Consider the following 24574-nt stretch of genomic DNA (forward strand, 5'->3'; position numbering starts at 1 on the left):
TCCGTTTCTGTCCGGTTCTTTTTTTTCCTTCGAGATATTTAATTTCGTTCTTTATTTATCTTCTTGCTTACCTGCCGGAGCGCCCGCCAAACGAAACATCCACATCCACTCTCTCGTTGTTGTTGTCGCCATATCATATCGTCCCGACTCCCGACCGACTTGCCGCGGCCAGCTCATCAGCAGTAGCACCAGAAGCACAGGCACAAGCACATTCACAAGCGGGCTGCGTGTACTGCGTGTCACAACCCGAAACAAAACAGAAAAAAACACATCATCAGCACTCAGCATCCGTAGTCATCGTACATATTACAGGTACGTAGTGTTTCAATCTAAATCGATACTTCAGACTGCGAGCTGGACGGAGGCTGGCGGTTTTGGCTTCCGCCCCCCCTCCCCCCCTCCTCCCCCCGCACTGCTGTGCATGTGCTGCTGGACCTTGGAAACTTGGAGCTTGGGAGATCATATATACCCGGTACATAATCCCCGCCCACGCCCCGCGCCGCCATGTGCGCTGGATGTTTTTTCCGTGGACCGAATTGTGCCAACAAATCGACGGACTGACTGACTGACTGGCCAACGGGAAGACAGATACTGTTACTGATTCTGATACTGAAACTTGAAGAGTGGACTGTTGACGCTGGTTGTCACTTTTTCACCTTTTTACATTCTGAAGACGGACTGAAAGACAAGAAGAAGACAAGAAGGACAAGAAGGACAAGAAGGACAACAAGAAGAAGCAGTCAAAGTTGCCTCTACTCCCGGTCCGACGAGTGACCCCGCTGTGAGACCGACATGGCTCCTTCACTGTCCATCTTCTCCCGCCGCAAGAACTCGGATGGCGACCGGACGGCGACCCCCAAATCCCCCGAGCGCTCGACACCGCGGTCTCCCGCTCCTTCATATTCCATCCCAACCGTGACTACCACCCGGTTCCGCAGCCGATCAAACGACTCGCCGGGCCCAGCCTCACCGAAGCACCTGCCACGGCTGCAGACCTCGCCGACACCGCAGGAGCCCTCCTCCTCGCTGCGCCGCACACCATCCAGCGTCTCGACCTCGAGCCACCACGGCCACCAGCGCAGCGTCTCCAGCAGCAGCAACTACGTCGCCTTCCCGCCGTCGCCGCACCCCGGCCGCCAGATCTACCAGCCCGCGCCCCAGCGCACCCAGCGCTTCCAGCACTACAGCCACACCAGCGACAATGCGTCCGTCTCCATGCTGCCCACGCCCGTCGAGACGCCCGTCACCCCCGCGGTGGCAACCCCGACGTCAGCCCGCCCGGGGGAGAACGCAAGGAAGCGAGCCTTCCGCTTCCCGCCCTCGAATAATGCACTGCCCATCAGCCCGCCGCTGAGCCCAGAGAGCCCACTGGTGTTCGGCTACAGCCCCATGGAGGCGGGAAACAACAGTCTGGTACGTGCTGATCTCTAATCTCGGGATACATGACAAAATGCTGACGTACCTCTTAGGGCATGAGCCCCATCTTCCCCATGCGCAATCACGCCAACACGCCGAGCATGGACTCGACCGAATCACAGGTGGGGCCCACACCTTATCGTTCGCGACACGGCGCGGCGGCAGCCGTCGGAGGAGGAGTAGGAGCAGGAGGGGGCGCTGACCAATGGCAGAGCGATTCGCTGCTGCTGCTGCTCAACCGGATCCGCGAGCTCGAGCGCGAGCTCGAGACCGAGACTTCGCACCACAGCACGCGCATCGCCGCGCTGCGGCAGTCGCACGTCGACGTTGTCGCCGCGCTGAAGGAAGGCCATGCCGCTGATAGAGACGCGCTGAGGAAGGCGACGGCCCCTGGGTGGTCGCTGCTCGCTATCGAGGGGAAGGAGAAGGAGCTCGAGCTGCTGAGGTCGAATAATGATATGCTCAATCTGCGACTGGAGGATATGGAGGAGCTCCTCCAGGAGCGCGATCGACAGCTCGAGTGGTTGAAGGATAAGCTGCGCGATGGCGCCGAGTGCGTCGAGGTGGATAAGGTCCTTGCCGAGGAGCAGCGGCAGCGGCTGCAGCTGCAGAAGCGCTCGAAAGAGGAGATTGGGCTCGGGATGCAGGGGGTGGAAGAGGAGGGCGGCGAGGGGGAGGTGGAGAAGAGGCGCCGGTGCGAGCTGGCCGGGAAGTTGAGCACCGTGGAGGCGAGAAGGAATATTGAAAGGCTCGAGTACGAGTCGCACCTGGAGACCATGCGGCGGGAGCGGGAGACGCTGGAAGCGAAGCTGCGGGACGCGAACGAGGAGCTCGAGAAGCGCCGGGTGGTGGTGCCGCTCACGCACCTCCACCGGTCGGGCAACGACGACCTCGTGGCGATGGTCAAGACGCTCAACGCGCGGCTGACAGAGGAGAAGAAGAAGAACCAGTACCTCGAGGCGACCATGGCGCAGATCACCGAGGACGCCTGGTTCACCGTCTCCGACAGCAAGCACGACATCCAGAAGCTCAAGAACGCGGCGGAAGACCGCGATGCCCACATCGCTGGCCTCAACCGCGAGTTCGCAATCGTCAAGCGCGAGCGCAATGAGTTCGAGGAGGCTTGGAAGACCCTGTGCAAGGAGAACGCGGCGCTCCAGCAGGCCACGGAGGACCGTTCCGAGCGCATCAAGGACCTCGAGGAGGAGAGCGGCGCCCTCCGCGATACCCTCGAGCACACGCGCGCGCAACTCGCCTCGCTGCAGCAGCAGCAGCAGCAACAACAAACCTTCGAAATCCCCATCAAGCTCGCCACCAGCTCCTCCTCCTCGTCGTCGTCGTCACGCTCCATCTCCCCACCCGCCGCCTCTGACTCCCCAGCCACGAACCTGTCTGACGTCGTCGCGCAGCTCAAGCGCGACACGAAGCTCTACCGCAACGACATTCGCGCATACAAGCGCGACGTCAAGCGGCGCGACGCCACCATACTCCAACTGCAAGCCCAGCTTTGCGCTACCCCAAACTTAACACTACTCTCGGAGTTCCCAGTCCCCCCCTTACCGCGGCTCTCGGACAACACTGGCACCGTGCAGCAGCAGCAGCAGCAGCAGCTGAAAGACGAGAACGGCGCGCTCAAAGCGCAGCTGGCAGAGCGCGACGGGCTCGCGAGGCAGCAGACCCTGCTGCTAAACGATATGGAGGAGAAGGTTAAGAGACTTAGAAGGGAAAAGGAACTGTTTGAGATTGAGACGCTGCAGCAGTTTAGGAGGATGCAGAATAGCTTTGTCGTCCTGGAGAGGAGGGCTATGGAGGTGGCTGAGGTGAATGCGAATGGAGATGCGGGGAATGGGAATGGGAATGGGGCGCTGGGGGGGAAGGGGAGGGTGGGATTGGGCGTGGGGGTGGGGTTGGGGGTGGACGCGGATGGGGATGAGCTGCCGCCACTGCCCCCGCCGCCCCCGCCACCGCCCAAGAGTCCTGGTGGACCGATGACGCCTGGCAGGGAGGAGGAGAGGGGGGAGGTTTTTGTGTGGTGATACGATTCATCTCTGTTCTTGTATATACTTTTTGCGTTTCGTTTCGTTTCGTTGGTTTTGAGTTTTGTTTAGTTTTCGATCATATGGGCATAGTTACCAGGCATAGTTACTGGGCATGGCTTGCGGGGAGGCGGGTGCGGGAGTTTGTGGTGGCATTGGATGGCATTGGGAGCGTAATCTGTACTTTCTTTAACTTTTATCTTCTGTGTATTGAAATTTGAGGTTTGACTTATTGTGGATATTGGGGCTTGAGAATGGAGGAGGTGGGGGGTAGTTACTCTTGAATCTTGAGCTGTTTCTGGAGGGGGCGTGGATTGAATTGAATTGAAGTGTACTGTGTACCTGCTTCGTGGGAATGTCACAGTGAAGAAATAAGGCGGTGAAGTCGGAGAATTTTGCGCAGGCAGGCTGGAGAATCGTGGCAGGAGAATCGTTCCTCAGCTACATGGAATCACTACTGGGACTGGTTAGGTTTGCTTCTAATACGAGTGGTTGTGAAGCAACACCCGTCCAGGCAAGGCAGTGAATGTAATGAGAACGGCGAGACGCCATGTTGTTGCGGATATTCAAGATACCTACGATAGGTATCACTCGTGTTGAAGCGACGCTACGGACAGTCAGTCGGTAGCCCAGACAGAGCGAGTAGCTACATACCTACTCCATAGTTTGGTCACAGGATAGCCCTCGCCCTCGCGAGTCGCGAATACTGTGAAGTGCATGCTTTCACCCGGCTACCGGGGAGGGTGCATGTATCACATGTAGAGCACGTGGCGGTACGATACGCCGGTGCGGTGGAGGCGTCGTCTATACAGTACAATACAGTACAGTACAGCACAGCAAGAGCATGCATGCGCGGGTGCCGTGGATGAATCATGAGAGGACTCGTTCGTGCGGCACTGCGGTACTGCGGTGCAAGCGGGTTTCACCGGTGCGGTTCCGCCAATGTTGCTGTTGCTGTTGATGGCCGGCTTGGTTCCGCCGCTCGCATGAGGCGGATCGGACTTGGTTGTCGCGCTAGGGATTTCAAGTGAGTTTCCCGAGGCTGATGGGCTTTTTTTTTGTCTAATCAGTGCAGCCATGATCAACCAAGGTCGAATGCAATGATGATTGAATTACAAAAAGGAACCGGCATCACAAGGTGTGTGTCACGTGATAACAACTACCGAGTGATATCACATACTCCACCCGTGATGCAAAAAACCAAAAACCATCACCACCCCCGCCGGCGGGTGGCTTGGAAACATCAAGAGCCGAATACATAGGGCATTCACCCAGTTTTGAACCGAGAACTTTTCCTCAGCTCCCCTCGCCGATTGTATTGCGTGGCCCTAAACCACTGGAGCACGCGGGGTTTTTTCCGTGCTGGAAACAAGAACTTGAAAAATATGAAGTGGTGGGTGCCCCCCCCGCGATGGACAAGAACAATGACGGAGTGCCGCCCGCCTTGATGTCCGCCCCACCCAGTTGTCACTGACCGCTGGCCAAGAGCTCTATACCGGTTCCCTATTACTCTCCGCCCAGCCCTCCCTATATGCTCAACCCACCCTCTTCTTCGTCCCTTGCGCTGCAAAGGTACATCGTCCCGCTCAACCCTTGTTGCTCAATACCGGCAACAAAGAGAAGAAAAATAACGATACAAAGAAAGAAAATCCAACCAGACCTTCAACGGGCTGCCCCGTGTGGCTTCCCCCGCAGGCTGCCCTCCGCCCTGGCCTGTGGCCAGGGATACATACAAGTTGAGCCACCAAAGAAATGACACTACATACGAAAAGACAGGATCCGCAGCCTACTCCACCTCGCCACCTTCCTCTCCATCAGAATCTGCCATGAAGGAACACGCAGTGGGTAGTACATAGCAGCGGGAGTGGCCCCGGCTCCTCAACCTCTTCCTTGCCTCCTCCGCTGGTTCTTTTTTTTCTGTCCATTCATTGATCGCATGCGACCTACCAATCTAATTCATGGCAATATCTATCCAGTCACCGCCCCGTTTCCTCGCCACTCACTGTCCGACCCGATTTTCATCGAGTGGCCCGATGGGGCTTTCCCAGCAATGTATGAGCGCTCCAAGGAAATGAGTGCTCCAAAGAAATGACACTAGGAAAGACCAAATTCCACTCCCGAGACTTGTCCCTACCTCACCGCAGGCCCTTGGTCGAGGCTGAGTGGGCCGAACTGAGACGTATTCTCGCTGTCGTGAATTGGCGTCGAGTGATGGCAGATGGAGCGGAGGGTACTCGGCTAATTTATAGCATGTAGTACATACCGGTACTCTCCTCCCACACACTACACATGACAGCTTTCGTCGTGGCGATTTTGCCGGACGTGTGTCGCCGCGACTATATGTGCTGTATGTACTCAGTGTTCTAGGTTACACCGCGCAGTGGTGGTGGTGATGGTCGTGGTGCTGGTGATGGTCGTGGTGCTGGTGATGGTCGTGGTGGGTAGTGCACTCGTGGCGTAGCGGTTGAAGGTTCAGGCCCCAGGGCCAGGGCCAGGGTCGTGTCACTGTCGGCTACTGTTAGTAAGCACTCTACTGTTCTACTCGAGATAGCCAGGGAGGAAACGACATGGGCACAGGATACTCTAGTTACCTAGCCTATAGAGCGCATGCAGAGGCGATAGAGCGATACGACTTAATCTCCGAATACGGGGTCCAGCTAGAGCCTGGAGACTCGATGTTAACTCTACCATCGATCGAATCAATGAATTTTGCCGCCCGTAAGCTCTGCTCGCCGTCTTGACTCTTCACGATGGGAACACCAACTCTCTCTTTACGATGAACGGGGGAAGCGGTGCGAATCACTGAATTTCTAATAGACACGTGCTGCGCGCCCGTAACGTACTCTGCTGTGCTCTCTCTCTCGCCCGCTCGCTTTTTCCCCACCGCTGCTACTCATCGCCCCCCGCCCCCATCCCCCATCCCCCATCGATAGGATCCGGTTTGTACCTATTTACGCTTGCCACTTCATCACTTCGCGACTCTACTCTAGTTTTCCGTATATACATACATATATAGATGCGCCTCGTACCAGTAGGTATCTAGCGTACCTTCTTCACCGGAGCGGAGCCGGGGCCGACTTATCCGGTCCTTCGCAGGTTCGCTCGCTTCGGGTGCATATCTAGAGCGGTCTGCTAACCTGTAAAAGGTCACGGACAACACCCCACTACTCTCGAGTACCGTACCAGAGTTAGGCGGACACCGACACACAGACAGACGAACAGATGAACACGATGGTGTGGTGTGCCAGGTGTGGTGGACTTGGGTGGTGTTGGTGGGTGGGTGGGTGGAGAGGAAACAAGTAATCGAACAAATGCGCAGGCGGGGAAGCCCGAGCTGCGCACTTCTTTGATTTTTTCTTGATTGTCGATATTCTCTTGGTGCGCTCGGCGTGGCGGAACTGTGTTACCGATGTTGCAACCCAAACCCTGAAGTTTGGATTCGCGACAGGAGGGTTGTGATAGGTGAATGGTGATATGTAGGTGAGTGCCGAGCGGATTCATATCGCTACCTGCTCTATTTCGATCTTACGTGCCAAGTGTCTCTGAAGTGTGAACGAGATCGGGGATTCGGGGAGTCGGGGGGACACAGGCACACAGTTGCAGTGTCACACGGGTGACAGCTCGGGCTCGGGCTGAGGAGTGGTTTGGCGCTTTGTCTGTACTGTGGTTGGATGTGCGGAAATCAGTACGGTAGGTACTCTAGATGTACTCAACCAGGTGTGTCTTCCGGAGCCGTGGTAGAGTCCCGATTTCGTGAGTGAGTGGAAACTTTGGGTATAGCGAGGCTGCGGCCGTGATGTCGAAATTTGAAAACAGCGTTCGGACTTCAGAACGACCGGTCTCGGTCGATTCGAGGAGCCATTGGTAGCCGCCTTGCTTTGAAGACGAGACCGCAATTCCATCGTTGGATGTCTCGAGAGTGGAACGGCGGATACTGGATTGGACAGCAGGCGAATAACCAGACCCTCAGCCTGGGAAATTCCGAACAGCACTTTCCAGCCTCCAGCCGCAAATCACACATACCCGCTCCTCCAATTACCCTCGAAGGCCGCGTGCGGCGTGTGAGACCCCCAATGCCCACTGCACCGTGCGTGACGACGAGGAAACACTCCGGCCGGCTGTCATGTGTAGGATAGGATATGTATTGTACGTAGGAACATCGACGGCGGCTCTGTAGGTGGGGTACTGGTGAGTAGCATGGCATGGCGTAGCACCGGCGGGATCGACATGAGGGTGCGAGACGAGTGCTTTATATCCATCTAAACCTCGGTGCTGGAATGGTGGATGTTTCTGTCAACCATGAAGATCGAGCATATCTGGTGGCGTTCGCGATGGCTGGGGCCTGCGGGTAAGAACCTGGGATTGGGACTGGGAAGGACTCGAGACTCGCGAGTCAGGACTCAGGACTCAGAAGTCAGAGAAGGAGAAGGGCCATCTATTCCTGGACCTAGCAGCCTCAAGGCGGATGCGGATCATGGGATGGACGTTGTTTGTGGGATGCACTTGGATTGCGAGCATTTCAGTCACAGTCGCATCCGGCCTGACCAAACTATGGTTATTTGAGAGGCAAGAGAGAGAGGGAGATGAGGCGAGTCCTCGACCATCGGCCGGGCATTCGCCGCCGTCGAGTGACGACGAATGGGGTAGTTACTGCGCACGCTTCGAAGGTCAGGACGCTGCTCGTGATCCCCAGCGAGTATATCGTAGATCCTATTAGTAGTGCACTTGTTCCGCCTCATCTATCGCCTTGCCAACCCTCCCAGCGTCGAGAGAGAGAGAGAGAGTGGGGTCGCAGCCGGCGTGCTCACCGACAGTCCGTGCAACACCCGATGCGAAACCGAGCCAATCCCCGCCAGACGCTGCAGTACTGTAGGCGCCCACGACGGTGATTGGTCCATCACTGGATGCAGCAACCGAAAGTCCTCAAGTGCATGCCCAGCCACGGCTGAGATGTTCGTTCTCGTGTTCACTGCCTAAAATACCGGTGGCTGCCAACCCCCCCCCCCCCCCCCCCCATCCTTGGCCTTTAGGCTCCGAAGCATTTATCGCCTCTATCATATGTACCTACCTACACTCGACTCCGCTCACTCGCTTCGCAAAAGAATCACAACCCCGCGACACGGCAGCTATGGCGACTCTCTGGACGTTTGTTGGATTGGCCGCGACGATGGCGACCGCAATGCCGTGGGACGGTGCGAACCCGACGAAGCCCGTCAACGACCCGCTGGGCTGGACGCCGCTCCCAACCGAGGCGCCGTTCCCGCTGTACGGCGGAGAGATGGTGCCCATGCCCGGAAAGCACATCTTCGCCAGAGCCTTCTCCGACCAGCTGTGCGGTTACATCAGCAACGACTCAGGTGAGAGAGCATGCTTCCTTGTTGCTGGCCGACCGACAGTGACTGATTGTGGGATTCGTAGGGCGTCCGTGGACTTGCGAGTACAGTCTGGCGACTTGCACCACCGGAAGCGGTGTTCTCGGGTGCTGCTATCCTGAGAGTGACACTACCGTCTGCGGATTCCGGACAGCATGTATCGTGAGTACCCATCCTCCCCAACGGTGGACGAGGGGGCTAACGGAGTGATCAGGGCTCGGCTGCCCAAGCGTCCTGCGGTGTCAGCTGTCTGTCGAACACTCTCATGAGGAAGTGGTGAGTTGTTTCCATCCCGCCGTCGCAAGCCCGGGAGCTAAAGCCATGTTCCGCGAACAGTACCGATTCGACCGCGCCGTTCTGCATCCTCTACACGGTGCCCAGCGACACCGTGAGCGTGTGGGGTTGCACGTCAACCGCAGGCCTGACCCAGCCCGTCGCCATGAATGCCGCCATCACGATCCCCAAGGCGACATCGGTCGAGGTAGTCTCGCGCACGGCGATCGTCTTCGCCTCGTCCGACATCGGGGTGTCGCCGGCCTCGGGTTCCGCCTCGGCCTCACTGGGCGGCGCCGTTACGGAGCCCACATCGGGAGGAGGCGGCGGGAAATCCAACGTTGGCGCGATCGCGGGAGGAGTCGTCGGCGGTCTCGCCGTGATCGTCGTCGGCGCGCTCGGCATCTTTCTCGTCCTCTCGCGCCGCAAGAAGCGGGCTGCCATCGCCGCCGCCGCCGCCGTAGCCCCCAACCACCACGTGCCCTACCAACCCGACATGCCCGCCGCGCAACAGCCCATGCTCCAGCACCAGCAACCCCCGATGCAGCAGCCAATGTACTCCGGCGGCAGCTACAGCGACCAGCCGTGGAACAACCAGGTGTACGCCGCGCCGCCGCCGCAGATGATGCACCCGCAACAACAGCAGCAGGAGTCCTTCGGCTACAAGTACCAGCCCTCGGAGCTGCCCACACCCGTCTCCGCGCAGACGCACTACGACTCGCAATCGCCCGCGCCGTACCACCAGCCCGAACAGCAGCACGGATACTACGGGCCGCCGCAGCAGCAGTATAATGGTCAGCCTCAGCAGCAGTATAATGGCCCGCCGCCGACGGAGCTGCCGGAACGATACTAGGTACGATGCGGGAGCTGGAGATGTGTGTTTTTATTTTCCATTTTGTGCGCCGCAAGGGAGGGTCGGAGTTAGGGGCTGGTCTGGACTTGTGACATCTGTATTTTCTATCTCTTTTTTCTTCTTGTTTCTTTCTGTTTTTCTTTTGCTTGCATTTCTGCAGCATTTTTCTTTTTCTTGTTTCTTTTTCTCTGATTCCTTTGATTCCTTTCACAGCGTGATGCAAGTCTGTATTCACATAATGTACTTAGATACCGAACCACTCAAGCAAGTAAGTACTGTATAGAACAAGGAGGGTGGAAATTTACTGTGGCGCGATGGCACTGACGATGGGCGCATCTTGAGGTTGCAGTGATGTTACAGCAGTGACGCGCTGAGAGGCTGTGAATTCATCACCAACCCCCATCGTTACAGAATTACTTGGTTACACTTTGTCTCGCACCAGCCGTATCGTTTGCTAGTGGGGCGGAGCTTACCTCGCATCATTGCCGATATGTAGTGGTAGCGGAGTACCGGCAGAGGAACTCGACGACAACTATGTACCGCGTAACGAGCTCGCGAGTCGTGAGTGTCCGGTGCTCGACGAAAACGTAGAATCCCAAGTCACCCAGCTCGAGCCCACAATCGTGGCAACTGGCAAGTTCTTCACGGGAACCCGTCGGACTCGGAGAGCGCTTATCGCTAACAGACTCCAGTTGACCGGACTCAGGCGAATACCTACGTAAGCAAGTAAGTATGTAGAGCACGGTGTGAGGTGCAAGGCGTGCCCCGCTACCTATGTTCTGTGCAGTGTGGAAGCCAGATACACACCTATCCGATACTGTCGATCATTGTGGCTGTACTCTACACGGAGACGCTGCCGGGACGCAGCCGGGGAGTGGGGCGGGTACGGTACCTATGAGATGTCCTGGACTCCTCCCAGTCCCAGACTCCTAGGAGAAATGCCGGTAGGCAAAGTAGGGTAGAGTAGAGTACCGCACGCGTATGTAGAGTATTTCGCATTTCGCATTTCGCAGTTTGCAGCTCGCACTCCATTCGTGGATATTTTTGGAACCAGCTAGCAGCACTCGGTGCGCGCGACATCGCCAAGTCTGAGGACTCGAATCGTGGAGACACGGAAATGGAGTCTTCAAACGGCCAGTGCAGGGCGCCGAGCCGGATTCCGGTTTGTGTGCTGCACGTAACTCGACTACCTACTGTGGTAACTCGACTGTTTTCGGCCCGGACCTGATATGCGTTCGGCTCCCGAGTCCAGAGTCCAGTGTATCTACCTCATACGCCGCATACACACGATGGGGAGGGTGTTACCCATCGGCTTCAGAAGCTCCGCAGAGACTCCTACTCCAGAGTCCAGAGCCCACCCGATTTCCTCTCCTTCCAGAGGTCGGATGCTTGTCGATACTTGTTCGAGGGAGGGCGATCCGACGGTCCAGCTCATGGGCACATACTCCAGTCACTGGTGGACCGTGGCAGTTAGAGTACCTCGTACCGATATACTACCTAGTATCGACTTATTGGTAGATGTTGTGGTATGACGTGCTTGTATGACTCTCGCGCCCGGGAAGGGAAGTGGGCGGCGAAGGGTTGAGACTTTAGTTGACTAACTGCACAGGGAGAAGGGGAGGGGCTGGCGGGAAGGGCAGGCGAAAGGGAAGGGAGGGGAAGGGAAGGGAGGGGAAGGGAAGGGAGGGGAAGGGAAGGGAAGGGAGGGGAAGGGAAGGGAAGGGAGGGGAAGGGGAACGGGTAACCAACCCCCCGCACTTGCCACCCCCTCCAACCCTCCAATCCGATCTTTCGACCGACCGCCTGCGAGGTCATGTTTTGTCACTCCCACACATCTACACAATACGATACGGTAGTACCCCCCGTCCAGTATGTACATACGGTGGATCGTATTCATTTGTTCGTCGCCGCCCCCCAAATGTCCAATGCCCATAGCGAATCCCCGCTTACGTATCTATGTGTAGGAGAGTAGGCAGATCTCAAGAGTCGAGACGGAGAATAGATCCTCCCTGACTCCCTGAATCCTGGTGAGTCGAGCCGCCGTCGCCCACGGTCCACGGAGCCCGCTGGAGGCTGGATGCCTGGAGTACGGTACCCCTGACTCTGCGGCCTCCCGTTCGGATATTGCGTGTATCATACCAGCACCAGCCTCATCAGCAGGCGGGAATACGGTGCCTCAGACCTCGGACCTGTGCCCGTGATACCGGTAATCGGCATCGTCGTATCTACTCTACCTATGCAGGGACGGAGTGAGGGACGGAATGGGGATCCAAAAAACCCGTGCACAGACGACGTCCGCCGCCGGGTTTCGGTTGACAGTTCGCGGTGATCTCGAAGAATGGAAGATCCGAAGATCTGAAGAATGGAAGATCCAGTGAACAGGCGACGCCAGGTCTCGGTAGCGAGTTCGTGGCTGTGGAAAGGATCGCGGAGAACGAAAGATCCGAAGAATCGAAGATCCGAAGAATGAAACATCCGAAGAATTAAAGATCCATTGGACGGTCTCGGTAGCGAGTTCGCCGCCGTGGAACGGATCACGAGAAACGAAGAACCAGCGGACCGTCTGAAGAATGTCTCGTTGAACTTGTGAGCCAGCTGCCAGCCGCCCACGTATCCAGTTGCACCTTCGCTATTAGTAGTAGCGCTGCGTGAGCACTGAGCAGGCAACAATACTCACGCTCTACTGTACTCTATAGTAGTACCGGTATTATTAGATGGTTGGTACGCTCACCACCAACTCCACGCTCTTCAAGTCCCAATCCCCACTCGCAACTCGCAACTCGGGTGGGACTCCCTGCAGACAACAACCGAGAGCCAGGTTACACCATGGGTAGTGCCTCTTCTGCGCGCTATTCGCCTGCACGCCGTCAGACGCTTGGCACAGCTGCATTCGGAGGCCTCCACGAAAAAACAAATGACCAAGCACCCCCAACAATAAAGAGCGCCCCAGCTCCTCCTCCTCGCGCGGGTGCTGAAAAAAGGGTCTGCCCACCAGATACTTCGATTCCGACAGATCCCGGTCCTCGATAGACACCCTTCAAGGAACTCAACATACACACGATGGCACTCGCGAGTTGGATATGTCTGTTGTACTCGGTCTCGCTGGCCGCCGCCAAGGTCAAATGGGATGCTCCGACCAGTACCAAGCCCGACGCCGGCCCATTCGGTTACATGGATATCCCGAGGCCGACGACCGCGCCTGCGTTCCGAAATCCGCACGGCCTTAGGAAACGAGCCGCGAGCGATCAAGTGTGTGGATATATCAGCAGTGTTCATCGTAAGCTCCCCCTCCGGATTGACACCGAGTGATGGCTGTGTTACTGACTGGCGTCCCTTGGCAGTCCCCGAGTTCGAGTAGGATTCCACCTCTCCCCCGTGTACCGTTCGTTCGTTCGTTCTGACCAAGATAAAAAAGAGTCTCCTGCGGCGTATCGTTCACCTGCACAAGCCACAGCTCTCTTCCCGTCCTCGGCTGCTGCTACCAAAACGACTACTGCAATTTCGACACTACGTGTTATGACTCGACCGCGTGCGGAACGGCGTGTATCTCGACCGCCGGGTCGCTGACACTCGTCTGGTATGTACATAAATTATACCTACCTCTCCTCCATCCCTCGCGATGGCCTTTTCTCACGTCCACCAGCTCCGACTCCGCGCTCCCCTACTGCGCCAGCTACGCCGGCACCAACTCCCTCCTGATCCTGATCTGCGCCACAGCGTCCACCAGCGGGCTGCAACCATTCGAGGTAAAATCCTTCACTTCGAAGCCGAGCTCCAGCACGCCCGCATCCACGCCCGCCGACGCGACCACGCTACCGGGCAGCGGTCTCTCCCTCGAGTCCACCACCTCCGCCGCCAGCGTCCCCACCGCTCCCGCCGGCAGCAGCAACAACAGCACCTCAACCAACACCGGCGCGATTGCCGGCGGCGTGGTCGGCGGCGTCGCCGTCATCGCCATCGGCCTGCTGGGGTTCTTCCTGATCCGGCGGCGCAGCAAGAAGAGCGCCTCCGCCTCCGCCTCCGCGGCCGCTGGCTACCCGCCCGTCGGACCCGGCCCCCAGCCGCAGCCGGGCGTCGGATACTACCCCACCAACGATAAGGCGGGCGTTAACCAGCAGCAGCAGCACATGCCAATGCCGATTCCCGGCTCCCCGCCGCCGCAGCAGCTGTATGGCGGCGGTGGTTACCCCCAGCAGCAGCCGCAGTACTCGCCGCCCATACAGGCGATGCAGCAGCCGCTGATGTATCAGCAGCCCCCTCCACAGCCGCCCCCGGCGGAGTTGGGGACTTATGAGCAGAGGACTTGATTGATTTTTTTTTTGGGGGGGGGGGGATAATGTGTCGGCGAGATATGCTGTTTTGTCACTTGTGCAGGGTTTTGGGGGGGAGTCTAGCTGCAGTTTGCACGGGCCTGTTTGCATGGGAAAGGTGCGAGAACAAAGGTGCGGGAATCGAGGATTAAGATGTGCGGAACCTTTTTTTCTTCTTTCTTCTTTCTTCTTTCTTGTATCTATGTATGTACAAATCACGAATCGAATGGAATCGGAGTACTTAATATATGAAGTGGAACTGTGGAAGGAGGAATCGTAGTAGGGGGCTGCGCTACTCACTTGAGACTCGAGTGTCCCGATTGAAGCGAGCTCCACGGTCGAAGCCCTCGGTAAAGTACATACGCGGGCCAAGTTGAAGAGCTGAACTTTGAAGGACTAGGCGAAGTCAAATCGCATCGCTTTGCACGTCCATAAAAGTACGAAATTCGCCGTGAGGGAGTATGCATGTGCCGGTCGACGGGCCACGATACAACGACACAAACCCTCCACTGCGACCAGGCCTTCCCTATGTACTCTACCCAGGTAGGCCGAACTTCGAAGACAGGGCCGAAGACAAGGCCGCATACCCGCCCCCAAGCCGGGAGGGGAGCCGGGGGATATATGTCTGAGACTTGGATATTCGACTATCTGTCCATCGTTTATACTCCGTACTCGTGCAGATCCGCAAGGCTACTAACTGCCAGCGAAACTGCATCACGCGCAGTCACTCACAGTTAGTCACCGCCGGTCACTCAGTCACCGTTAATCACTAGCGTGATCAGTGGCTATCACGATCTGTGAGCAGATGAATCCTAACGGCCGCTGGGGAAGATGCAGCAAATGAGGTGTCCGAATGGGACCTCAGGGAGCGGGCAAAGAAAGAAGCGGAGCTGAGGCGCGAGGAGGACTCAGGAGGAGAGTGCTGAAGACTGAAGTTGAGGGGCCGGTGTCACTCCCGCTGTTCCTCCTCACACCTTCTTTCATAGCATTCACTTAGAAGAGGTAAGGAGCGGAAACTACATTTTCTTAATATCATTTCCTTGGTTTCTGTTTTTGTTACTTTCTGATCTCGTACATACTACATACCTACCTAGGTAGTGGTGTAGTAGCAACGGGCCGACGCCGGACGGACGGCAATGGTAATTTCTCTCCATGATCTATGGTATCCCCTGTGGGGCTGGTACAAAAGTCGATGGTGACTCTTTCAGGTCGCCGTAGTCTTCCTACTACAGATAGTCTGCATGCTACCATCAATCGATGTTCTCAAACACACTCTCTCGCTCTACAGTCCGGATAGGCTGAATGGTTAGTGGCAGTTTTACAGTAGAACAGTCGCTCCTGGAGGGGGTGAGTGGTTACTGTTATCATCTCGTATCGGCGAGGGCATAGACTTGGGAGATACGCACCACAACACGAAATAGTCAATATCACTGGATCCTCAAGGCAACTCCCCAGAACGAGCTGCATTACCCCCCCCCCCCCCCCCCCCCCCCCCCCCAGTACGTAAAAAGAAACCTATCAAGTACACAAGTGCTTCCAAGTATGATACGAAAAGCTAGAAAGAAAAAAAAACAAATGCTGCCGAAATCAAACCCACAATCAAACCCCCAGATCGCCAGCAAACATCACAGAAACACAGCTGAGTTACCCCTAAGCAAAGTAAAAAAAGAAACATAAAGTACACAAAGTGCTTCCCGGTATCATACGAAAAGCTAAAAAATCTAAAAGAAAAATGATGCGAAAATCAAAACACCACAAATCGCCCCCAAACTCCCCCACCGAAAACAAACGCCCCCTACGTTACCACCCAAACTCCCCCCGCTGGTAAAACCAGGCGAACAAAGAACATAAGGAAAAGCACGTAGGAAAACATTCGAAAAGCAATGGGAGTAACTGCCGTAGCGGCAGCCACTACCCGCGGCGGCGAGCCTTCTTGGCCGGGACTGGGGCCTCCGAAGTTTCCGGGACCGACGAAGACGCAGGGGCGGCACGCTTCCGAGACGACCTACGCAAGGTAGGAGGCTGTGGAGCGGCCGGAGCCATGTCCACGAGAGGCTCGTCGGGGGAAATAGTCATATCCTGTTCAGCGGACTTCCCAGCGGCCTCGGACATGGGCGGGACCTCGTCGGAAGCTGTCCCCTCGGGCTCAGCCAACTTTCCGAGCGCAGCAATGACTGCGGCCTCCTCTTGGGATACGGCCCTATCCGGTTCCGCGGGCACAGCCATGGTCATATCCTTTTTACGGGAATACGTCTTGAGGGTCCTCCTGATCTGGGTCACGGGGGATAACCGGAAATTCTGGCCGGAAGCAACCGGGGGTCCGTGGACATACTCGGAGACGGCACTGGAAGTAGCACCGTCTTCCTTGGTTTGCTTGCCCTTAAACACCAGGTTGATCCTGCTGACAGTCGCAGGGGATATTGCCGGAGTGGCCGACGATTGGTGGGTGCCCTGGTCTGAAGCGATCGGGGACTTGTCAGTACCCCTCGGAAGGGACTCCTTGACAACCTCTTGCCCTCCCTCCGCAGACGTAGCGCCACTGGCCTCGCTATCGTTCTGCTTGCCCTTAAACACGAGGTTAATCCTGCTAGGGGTCGCAGAGGGGGTTGCCGGAGTAACCGAGGAGAGCTGGGTGTCCTGGCCAGGGGTGATCGGGGACCCGCGATTGTCCTCGGGAAGGGGCTCCTTGACCACCTTGCGTCTCTTAGCAGTAGTACTGCTGACCTCGGGGATGACATTTGGAATGTCATCGGCGTCCTCGTCGGGTTGCTTGCGCTTAGCCCCGACTTTGTCGCCGCTGGCGGCCGGACGAGACTGGTGGCTGTCTTTCGCAGAAGACGACTTTGCCACCTTACGTCTCTTAGCAGCAGCAATGCTGCTGGACTCTGTGATGACATCAGGGATGTCATCAGTGTCCTCGCCGCGCTGCTTACGCTTAGCCCCGACTTCACTCTCGCTGGCGGTCGGACGAGACTTGACGGCCCCCTGGATGGCAGCCACTGGAGATAAGGCTCTGTCTTCGTCAGCGACAATCGGAGGGTCGTCCACGTCCTCGGAAGGAGTAGCAGGATTGTGGTCAACATCCTGGGAGGGGGGATCCATCACGTCCTCGTGTTCGGATTGCTTAGGTTCGACAGCAACCTGTTTCCCCTTTCCTTTGCTCTTGACCGGCTTCTTGCCCTTGACAGGCTTCCTGATCTCGTCCGGCTTCCACCTCCTGACAGGCTTCTTACTCCTTCCAGTATTCTCGACAGCTGGTGGCTCGACAGCTGGTGGCTCGACAATTGGCGGCTCGACAGCTGGTGGCTCGACAACTGGTGCCTCATCGGCTTCCTCGGAAGGTGTAGCAGGAGTGTGGTCAACATCCTGGGAGGGATCCATCACGCCCTCGTGTACAGGTTCTTCAGGCTTGTCAGCAACCTTTTTCCCCTTTGCTTTAGGCTTAACAGGCTTCTTGCCCTTGACGGGCTTCCTGCTCTCGTCAGGCTTCCACCTCTTGATAGGCTTCTTGCTCTTTCCAGAATTCTCGACAACTGGTGGCTCAATAACTGGTGCCTCGTCCATGTCCACGTCCTCGGACGGTGTAGCAGGGGTGTGGTCAACATCCTGGGAGGGGGTATCCATCACGTCCTCGTGTTCGGATTCTTTATGCTCGATCGCAACCTGTTTCCCCTTTCCTTTGGACTTAATAGGCTTCGTGCTCTTGACAGACCTCTTGAGCTTTCCGGCAGTCTCGACAACCGGTGGCTCGACTACCGGTGGCTCGTCCATTTCCACGTCCTCAGAAGGTGTAGCAGGAGTGTGATAAACATCCTGGGAGGGGGGATCCATCACGTCCTCGTGTTCCGATTCCTCAGGCTTGACAACCGGTGGCTCGTCCACTTCCTCTGAAGGAGTAGCAGGAGTATGGTCAACATCCTGGGGGGGGGAATCCATCACGTCCTCGTGTTCGGACTCCTCGGGCTCAGTCTCAGGCTCGACCGCCACCTGTTTCCCCTTTGCTTTGGATTTGACAGACTTCTTACCCTTTCCAGCATTCCCGGCAATCAGTGACTCCTGCGGCAGTAACACATCAGCATCCACCGCACGTTTTCTTCCGGACCGATTCACCTTAGCATCTTCTGCCTCATCGCCCAAATCGAGAACTCTCGCCACAGCGTCCCACGCGAAACCAACACACGACCACAACTGAAGCACATCCTCCTTTTGCATTCCTTTCGTTCCAGCCCTTGCCACCTTGGGAGCCATGGCACGGAACTCTTCCAGGATGTCCTTGCAGACAAACAAGTTCTCGGGAGACAAGAAGTCGACGGCGACCTTGATGCAGGCGCGACGATTCCTTACCTGATGCGCGCATCCTGCTGGGATGAAAACTGCGTCACCGGGGTTCTGGAAGATCCTGTACGAGTGAACACCCATCTTCGCAAGCTGCTCGAGGTCGAATTCGGAGAGGTAGTACTTGTGACGGTGGATAGGGTCGTCCACAGTCTTGTCCTTTTTCTTCAGGTACTCTCGAAGGGGCACATTTGCAAAACGCGGAAAGATGTCCCAGATAGCGCCGCAGAGAGGAATTTTCTTGTCGACTGTCGTGCACTTGGGGGCCTTTCTACCGCCGTCGGCATACAGCATGACGTTGACGGCATCAGTAAGGTCGAGGTGCAGATTAGTCGTACCCTTTATGTCCTGAACGAGTACGTGCTTCTCCCCCCGAGTAAGCTTCGCCTCGGGCTTCTCAACCAACGGAAGAAAGTCTGGGGCCGGATATGCGTTGTACATCTTTGGGCCAAGATCAGGAGCTACCCAAGTTTCCGGAAAGTGCGACGCGAGATTGAGTGGACCACTGCGACGTGTGTAGGTGGGATATGGCACTGCATTCTCAAAGTCCGCAAAGAGTTCCGGAAAGGCTTTCTTGAATTCCGTTGTCGGAGGCCAGTCCTTCAGTTTCAGCGACTCCGGCGTTGTGCCACCGAATTCGGCGAAGAAGTCGTCAACTCGTCCCTCGTAAGGTTCATTCGAATCGACAGCACAGTCGTGAAGCTGGCACCGCTCGGTTCCGTACTTGTCAACAAAATACTGGGCATCCCAGGGTAACTCGAACTTATCCTTCAATCCAGTGAGAACTAGAGGCTTGCCTAGACGCCAGAATTTCTGAAATGCCTCGAGCGGAAGGTCTTCGTGCTTGGTGGTGGGTACCGGAAGATAATTTTGCGTGCTCGGCGAAGGTGCGGTTATCTCAGGCAGTTTGAGGGTGGCATCGTCGTCCTGTGATAGCCCCGGAACCGCCTGTTCGTGAAAGATGAGCTGTTTCATGAGCTCTACGAGCGCTCCGGGCCTCGCACGTGTCAGGAACATCATTTGGTCGTGTTGATGGCGACGCTTCTTTGTGCACGTGTCTATTCGGTTCAGTCTACCGGCTGTGACTTCACCCGACGGAGTCCATGTCTCCATGCATCCGAGGCACATCTCACGTCCGCAGCAACCACACATGTAGGAACCCATGAAGATACCCGTGGCGCAAACGTCGCAGTAGGACCTGGTCGAAGGGAGGTTTTGCGTGCGAACAATCGGGCGAACGCCACCAGGAACGGCGTTCTCCGTGATCTTTCCGGTATGGGTATTCTCATGACGGATCTCCCTCTCGATCTGGATGTGGAAAAAGCGAGTAACCCAAGGCTTAAGATACGTAGCCTGCTCGACCGAAATCTGCATGTCCGGCGCCGGGACTGGCGTCGCGTATATTCTGGAGCTCCTCTTGGGAGATGAAGTCCTCTCATCATCACCTTGCTCCTCCTCGTCATCATCTTTGGCACTAGCTCGCCTGGCTCCGCGCTTCTCGGGGGCGGGCTTCCTCTTGCGGGTGGGAACAGGCGCGGCGTCCTGATTCGATCGGAAGGCGTAGTCGTCATAATGTGTTTTCGTCACTTCGTTCGTAGTCGTCGCCTTGAAGACACGCATTCCGATGTACCGACAGCTACCAACGGCGGCAGATTTTTCGATGCAAGAGACGCACCGGTCGTGCTCTTCGGTCATCGGGATTCGTTGACATGTTCCCATCTGAAGTACGGGGTACTCGAGGCCATGTTCGTCAACTATTGGTACGTACGTGGTGAGGTCACCGAGCTTGAAAACCTGCGCCGGTGCCTTATCGACAGCTGTTGGAGCCGTGGACTCGCTTCCGACCGTCGACTTTGTGTTGCTAGTATTGGCAGCTGCCCTCTTCTTTTTCGGCACCATTGTTGTTCGGTTCGTGGGGTTGGTCTGGAGAAAGGGATTCGATGTGTAAATCGCCGTGAGCTACGCTCGTGCTATAATTGTGACTGCGGTCAATATTGTGGTGGGAACGATGGTAGTGTGGGGGGATTGGAGGTGGAAATACAAGAAAGGTAAAGCTCTGAGGAGATCTTTTTATTCGTTCAGGAAAGGTGGAGCGACTACGGTCGGGATTCTAGGTGGGATGATTGAAGTTTTCGCTTAGTTGGGGAGGCGGGGCGAGAATTTGTGGTGGAGCGGGAGTGTGCAATCGTTGGTAACGAGTCCGGGATTGAGGTGGGGAGGTGTGGAAGAGACGGGAGACGCGTTGTTTCATACACGATTAGGCTTGGCACGCGGGATTGTGGGTTTCGTGGGGTCTTAGGAAACCTAAAAGTGGATGGTGGCTAGGAATCTGGAAGACCACAGAACCAGCAACGACTTTGAAGAGGTACCCGCATGGTGGGCAAAATTGAATACCCGAATAATTACATGCCAAAGTACAGGATTTTTTCCTACCAGGCTACTACTCACACTTTATTCTACTGCCGTTCACCATTAGCTGCGTGGTGGGGCGCGGGAGACAACAAAATCACCAACTTGACATCGACACAAAGGGTCACAACCCACCAAGGCTTTGTGCTGTTATTTGGAGCGGTTTTCGGATATGTAGAAGTTCTATGACGTATCGAGTTTCAGTTCAAAGTTAGTCGGACAGAGTGATATCTATACCCGAAAACCGTACACGTGGGAAGTGGGGTGAAAGAAGGTTGTTTTTCTAGCTCTGATGGTAGGAGCTCCGCTTATCTCTCGCTAAATACCCAATCCCTCCCCCAGGCGAACCCCATGGGGTCCCTTCTTCAGCCCTATTCCAGGTAACTTTGCACCATTCCTTAACGGATAACATCTTTCCCACGAGCCATCGCCATATTGCTCGAGTGGAGTCCAACACAGATACCGTTGCGTGCGGACTCACACAGCCCTCCTCCTCCGCCCGTCGCAGCGGCTACTAATCGTGGCGTGAGAGACACGCAGTAATCGACTGAACACCAAGGTCGATATCGCCAGAATTTGATTTATATACGTGCGGAATATCGCCAGTATTTTATTACCTATTCGGGCCGAATGTCGCCAACGCTTAATTATCCGCGCGGAATATTGTCAATGTTTCATCATTCGCGCGGAATATCGCTAATATTTAATTACTTATTCGGGCCGAACATCGCCAGCATCTGAGTATCGCCAGTATCTGATTATTCGTACAAAGTACTAGATATCGCCAACGCTTAATGACTCGCGCGGAGTAGATATCGCCAGTACTTGACTCTTCGCGCAGACTGCCGGCGCCAGTACGTTTTGATTATTCGTGTGGAGTGCGATTCGTATGGACGGTAATCGTGAGCTTCTGCTCCATACCGACCCACTCGGAAAACCTCCCTATTCGTGTGGTCGTGTAGTTACTATCTACCTAGTCGATCATGATTCATCGGCTCCCAAGTCGAGGGTCTCCTGCACGTTCGGATAGGAAATGAGACGGACGGCTTTGTACCCTAGCTACCGTGGTCTACCAATTGCAGGGAGGTCTGCATCCTACGTAGGGCTGCGTACGTACAGGCTCGAATCGTGAGGGATCACACGGCGAAAGAATCGCAGGCTGATGCCTACTCGCGTTACACCGGTCCGAAACGCTGCCCGCCTAGGTATCCGCAGGAGACAACCCCCCTCGCGCTGATACCAGCCATACATTTATGTACTCGGACAGCAAAATAAGATCTACGATGAGAGTTGGCTCCCTTTCCTCCAGATAACCCCGCAGCCACCGGCCCATTCCGAAGAGAGAGCGACGCCATCTAGATAGTTACCCCGCATCTCCGCACTCTCACTGCGCCTACCAGTATAGTACTCCTCAGCGAGCAACAAGTCCGTGTCCAGATCCCTTGACCGTACTTGCAGCCAGCCAGTGCTGACTGACATCTCCCCGCCAGCCCATCCATCCGATCCAGCGCCATGGCATCATCGAACCTCGCCCTGGGCGCGATAGAGATCTACACGACCTGCCTCCGCGGGTACACCATCGTGACAGCGGCACTAACAGAATCCGATGACCAGCAGCTGCTGTACCAGCGGATGCGCACGCAGCGCGCCCGTCTCACCGTGTGGGGCGAGAATTGGGGGATCGATCCGCACACGGCGGCCGCATCGCGACACCACCCGCGGTACTCGAGCACCGGGAAACTGCAGTCTCACCTCGAGAGCGGCATCCGCACCGGGAATGAGATCCTCGATACGCTGAATGCCATCGCGGATCTGTTTGTCAATGGCCGTGTGCTCCATGACGCCTATGGCCTGGCAAAGATCGCGGAGGCGCAGGAGAGACGCGAGCTGAGGGATCCCGATGTGGCGGATATCGCGCTGAATGGCATCAGTCGCCTCCCCATGTCGAAGCTCCGGCTGGATAAGAATCGTCTCGGTGCGTGGTTCTGGGGCAGTATGTATGGGTTCAGAAGAATACATTTGCTGATGATATCTACCTCCTTAGCTATCGATTATCTTGGCCACTGTCGCTGGATCATCCACGACCCCTCACGCTTCGAGATACTCCTCGAACGGCTCCGTCACCACACGGATGATCTCTACAACCTCTCGCCGCCGCAATCCCGCGAGATGATGGACCGCGCTCTGGTCGCGGAGCTCCTGGCGGGCCACAGCCACGTGCAAACCCTGCTGCACATACACAACGCCGCCGCCGACGACGCGGCCGACCGCTCCCCTCCGACCAAAGGCTTCTTCTCCGACTCGTACATGACGCTCTCGCAAGCCGCCAAACTCCGTGCGCGCGCCCACATCGACCCCTTCCTGCGCCGGCGTCTCATCCGCCCGCCCACAGTCCTCGTCCGGGAGGACTTCGTCCTGCACCCGACGACCACCTGGAACGCCAGCAACTCAGCGTGCCTCGCCACAACTGCCCACCTCCCCGAGCGCCTGGTACTGATTGAGTTCTCGTCCTACCTAGTCGCGAAGCGCCCCCAGCGCCGCCTCGAAGACAGCATCCACAGCCTGGCGGAGCTCCTCGCGGCGTCCAGCAAGCCGGCGGAATTCCGCCTGCTCCCATGCAGCGGGTACTTCCACGACGCCACGCACGGACGGTACGGCTTCGTGTACGACCTCCCCTCCTACCTTCGCCCGTCCACGCCGTCCTCCTCCCTCTCTCTCCGCCGCCCGACCACCCTTCACTCCCTCCTGCACGCGCTCCGGGACCCGATCGATCTCGGCGCGCGCTTCACACTGGCCAAGCAGCTCCTCGCCACGCTGCACATCATCCACGCGTGCGGGTTCACGCACAAGAACATACGGCCGAGCTCGATCCTATTTCTAGCGGCGGAGTCGTCAGACCGCAAGGGGCCGTCGAAGTCGCGGCGGGTCGCGCTGAACAAGCCGTTCCTTATGGGCTGGGGCGTTAATGTCGAAGAGCCCGATAAGGCGCATGAACGCGAGAAGGATCTATACTCCCACCCGACTCGTCTGAGGTACCCCGCGAGACCGTATATCCCCGCCTTTGACATCTTCGCGCTCGGGGTTGTGCTCCTGGAGATTGGGCTGTGGCAGAGCGCGGATAGTTTCGCGGCAGAGATTACGGATTTCTCCACGGAGGAGTTTAGGAATGTGCTCAGGAAGAGGGTCGTCCCCGACCTGAGGAGTCAGTGCGGCGCCGTCTATGAGGGCGTCGTACAGCAGTGTCTCGGCATCAGCGGCGAGGAGGGCAGGGACCTTAAGGAGGAGAGGGAGATGGAGAAAATGCTCGTGTGGGATCTGATGAGGGGGTTGTGGGGGTGTAGTGCGTAGTCTACTATGTAGTAGTAGTCGGATGGTGCGCGCGCGGGTGCGGAGATACCATTTGAATCTTGATAATTGTGTGCGATTTACTAGGTAGATAGCTGTTTTTGGATTCCAACCGATTACCGATGCCGATGTGTGGATAGTACTATAGTTGAACTCCTGTAGAAACATGCGATTGAGCTGTCACGTAGAAATGCCACGCAGAATCGTAACCACCGTATCAATTCC

At 56.6% G+C, this 24574-nt stretch overlaps 6 protein-coding genes across 6 annotated transcripts; 4 read left to right on the forward strand and 2 right to left on the reverse strand.

The window, feature by feature from the left end:
* Window positions 1-394: 394 nt before the first annotated feature.
* Window positions 395-3677, forward strand: BZA05DRAFT_466426 (uncharacterized protein). The gene is made up of 2 exons (XM_051487789.1): window positions 395-1413; window positions 1470-3677. Exons 1-2 carry the CDS (start codon window positions 793-795, stop codon window positions 3450-3452), a joined length of 2604 nt encoding a protein of 867 aa, XP_051341812.1. The 5' UTR covers window positions 395-792; the 3' UTR covers window positions 3453-3677.
* Window positions 3678-8631: 4954 nt separating this feature from the next.
* BZA05DRAFT_417068 (uncharacterized protein) lies at window positions 8632-9950 on the forward strand (the record flags this gene model as incomplete). The annotated part of the gene is made up of 4 exons (XM_051485442.1): window positions 8632-8809; window positions 8871-8986; window positions 9039-9100; window positions 9161-9950. The coding sequence occupies 4 exons, from the start codon at window positions 8632-8634 to the stop codon at window positions 9948-9950; spliced, it is 1146 nt and encodes a 381-aa protein (XP_051341813.1).
* A 3060-nt stretch (window positions 9951-13010) lies between these two features.
* BZA05DRAFT_443188 (uncharacterized protein) lies at window positions 13011-14257 on the forward strand (the record flags this gene model as incomplete). The annotated part of the gene is made up of 4 exons (XM_051486829.1): window positions 13011-13227; window positions 13292-13304; window positions 13366-13527; window positions 13594-14257. 4 exons carry the CDS (start codon window positions 13011-13013, stop codon window positions 14255-14257), a joined length of 1056 nt encoding a protein of 351 aa, XP_051341814.1.
* A 2056-nt stretch (window positions 14258-16313) lies between these two features.
* Window positions 16314-17420, reverse strand: BZA05DRAFT_391785 (uncharacterized protein). Its single transcript, XM_051483016.1, has one exon. The coding sequence runs from the start codon at window positions 17341-17343 to the stop codon at window positions 16537-16539; it is 807 nt and encodes a 268-aa protein (XP_051341815.1). The 5' UTR covers window positions 17344-17420; the 3' UTR covers window positions 16314-16536.
* An 815-nt stretch (window positions 17421-18235) lies between these two features.
* BZA05DRAFT_434806 (uncharacterized protein) lies at window positions 18236-20231 on the reverse strand (the record flags this gene model as incomplete). The annotated part of the gene is made up of 2 exons (XM_051486344.1): window positions 18371-20231; window positions 18236-18316 (listed from the first exon to the last, which is right to left on the reverse strand). Coding segments are annotated over exons 1-2 (1926 nt in total), but the record flags the coding sequence as incomplete, so codon positions are not given.
* A 2003-nt stretch (window positions 20232-22234) lies between these two features.
* BZA05DRAFT_472372 (prion-inhibition and propagation-domain-containing protein) lies at window positions 22235-24550 on the forward strand. The gene is made up of 2 exons (XM_051488011.1): window positions 22235-22979; window positions 23049-24550. Exons 1-2 carry the CDS (start codon window positions 22517-22519, stop codon window positions 24350-24352), a joined length of 1767 nt encoding a protein of 588 aa, XP_051341817.1. The 5' UTR covers window positions 22235-22516; the 3' UTR covers window positions 24353-24550.
* Window positions 24551-24574: the final 24 nt, after the last annotated feature.

The sequence above is a fragment of the Tricharina praecox genome (assembly GCF_024521635.1).
Source record: "Tricharina praecox strain CBS 144465 chromosome Unknown BZA05scaffold_6, whole genome shotgun sequence".
NCBI lineage: Eukaryota > Fungi > Ascomycota > Pezizomycetes > Pezizales > Pyronemataceae > Tricharina > Tricharina praecox.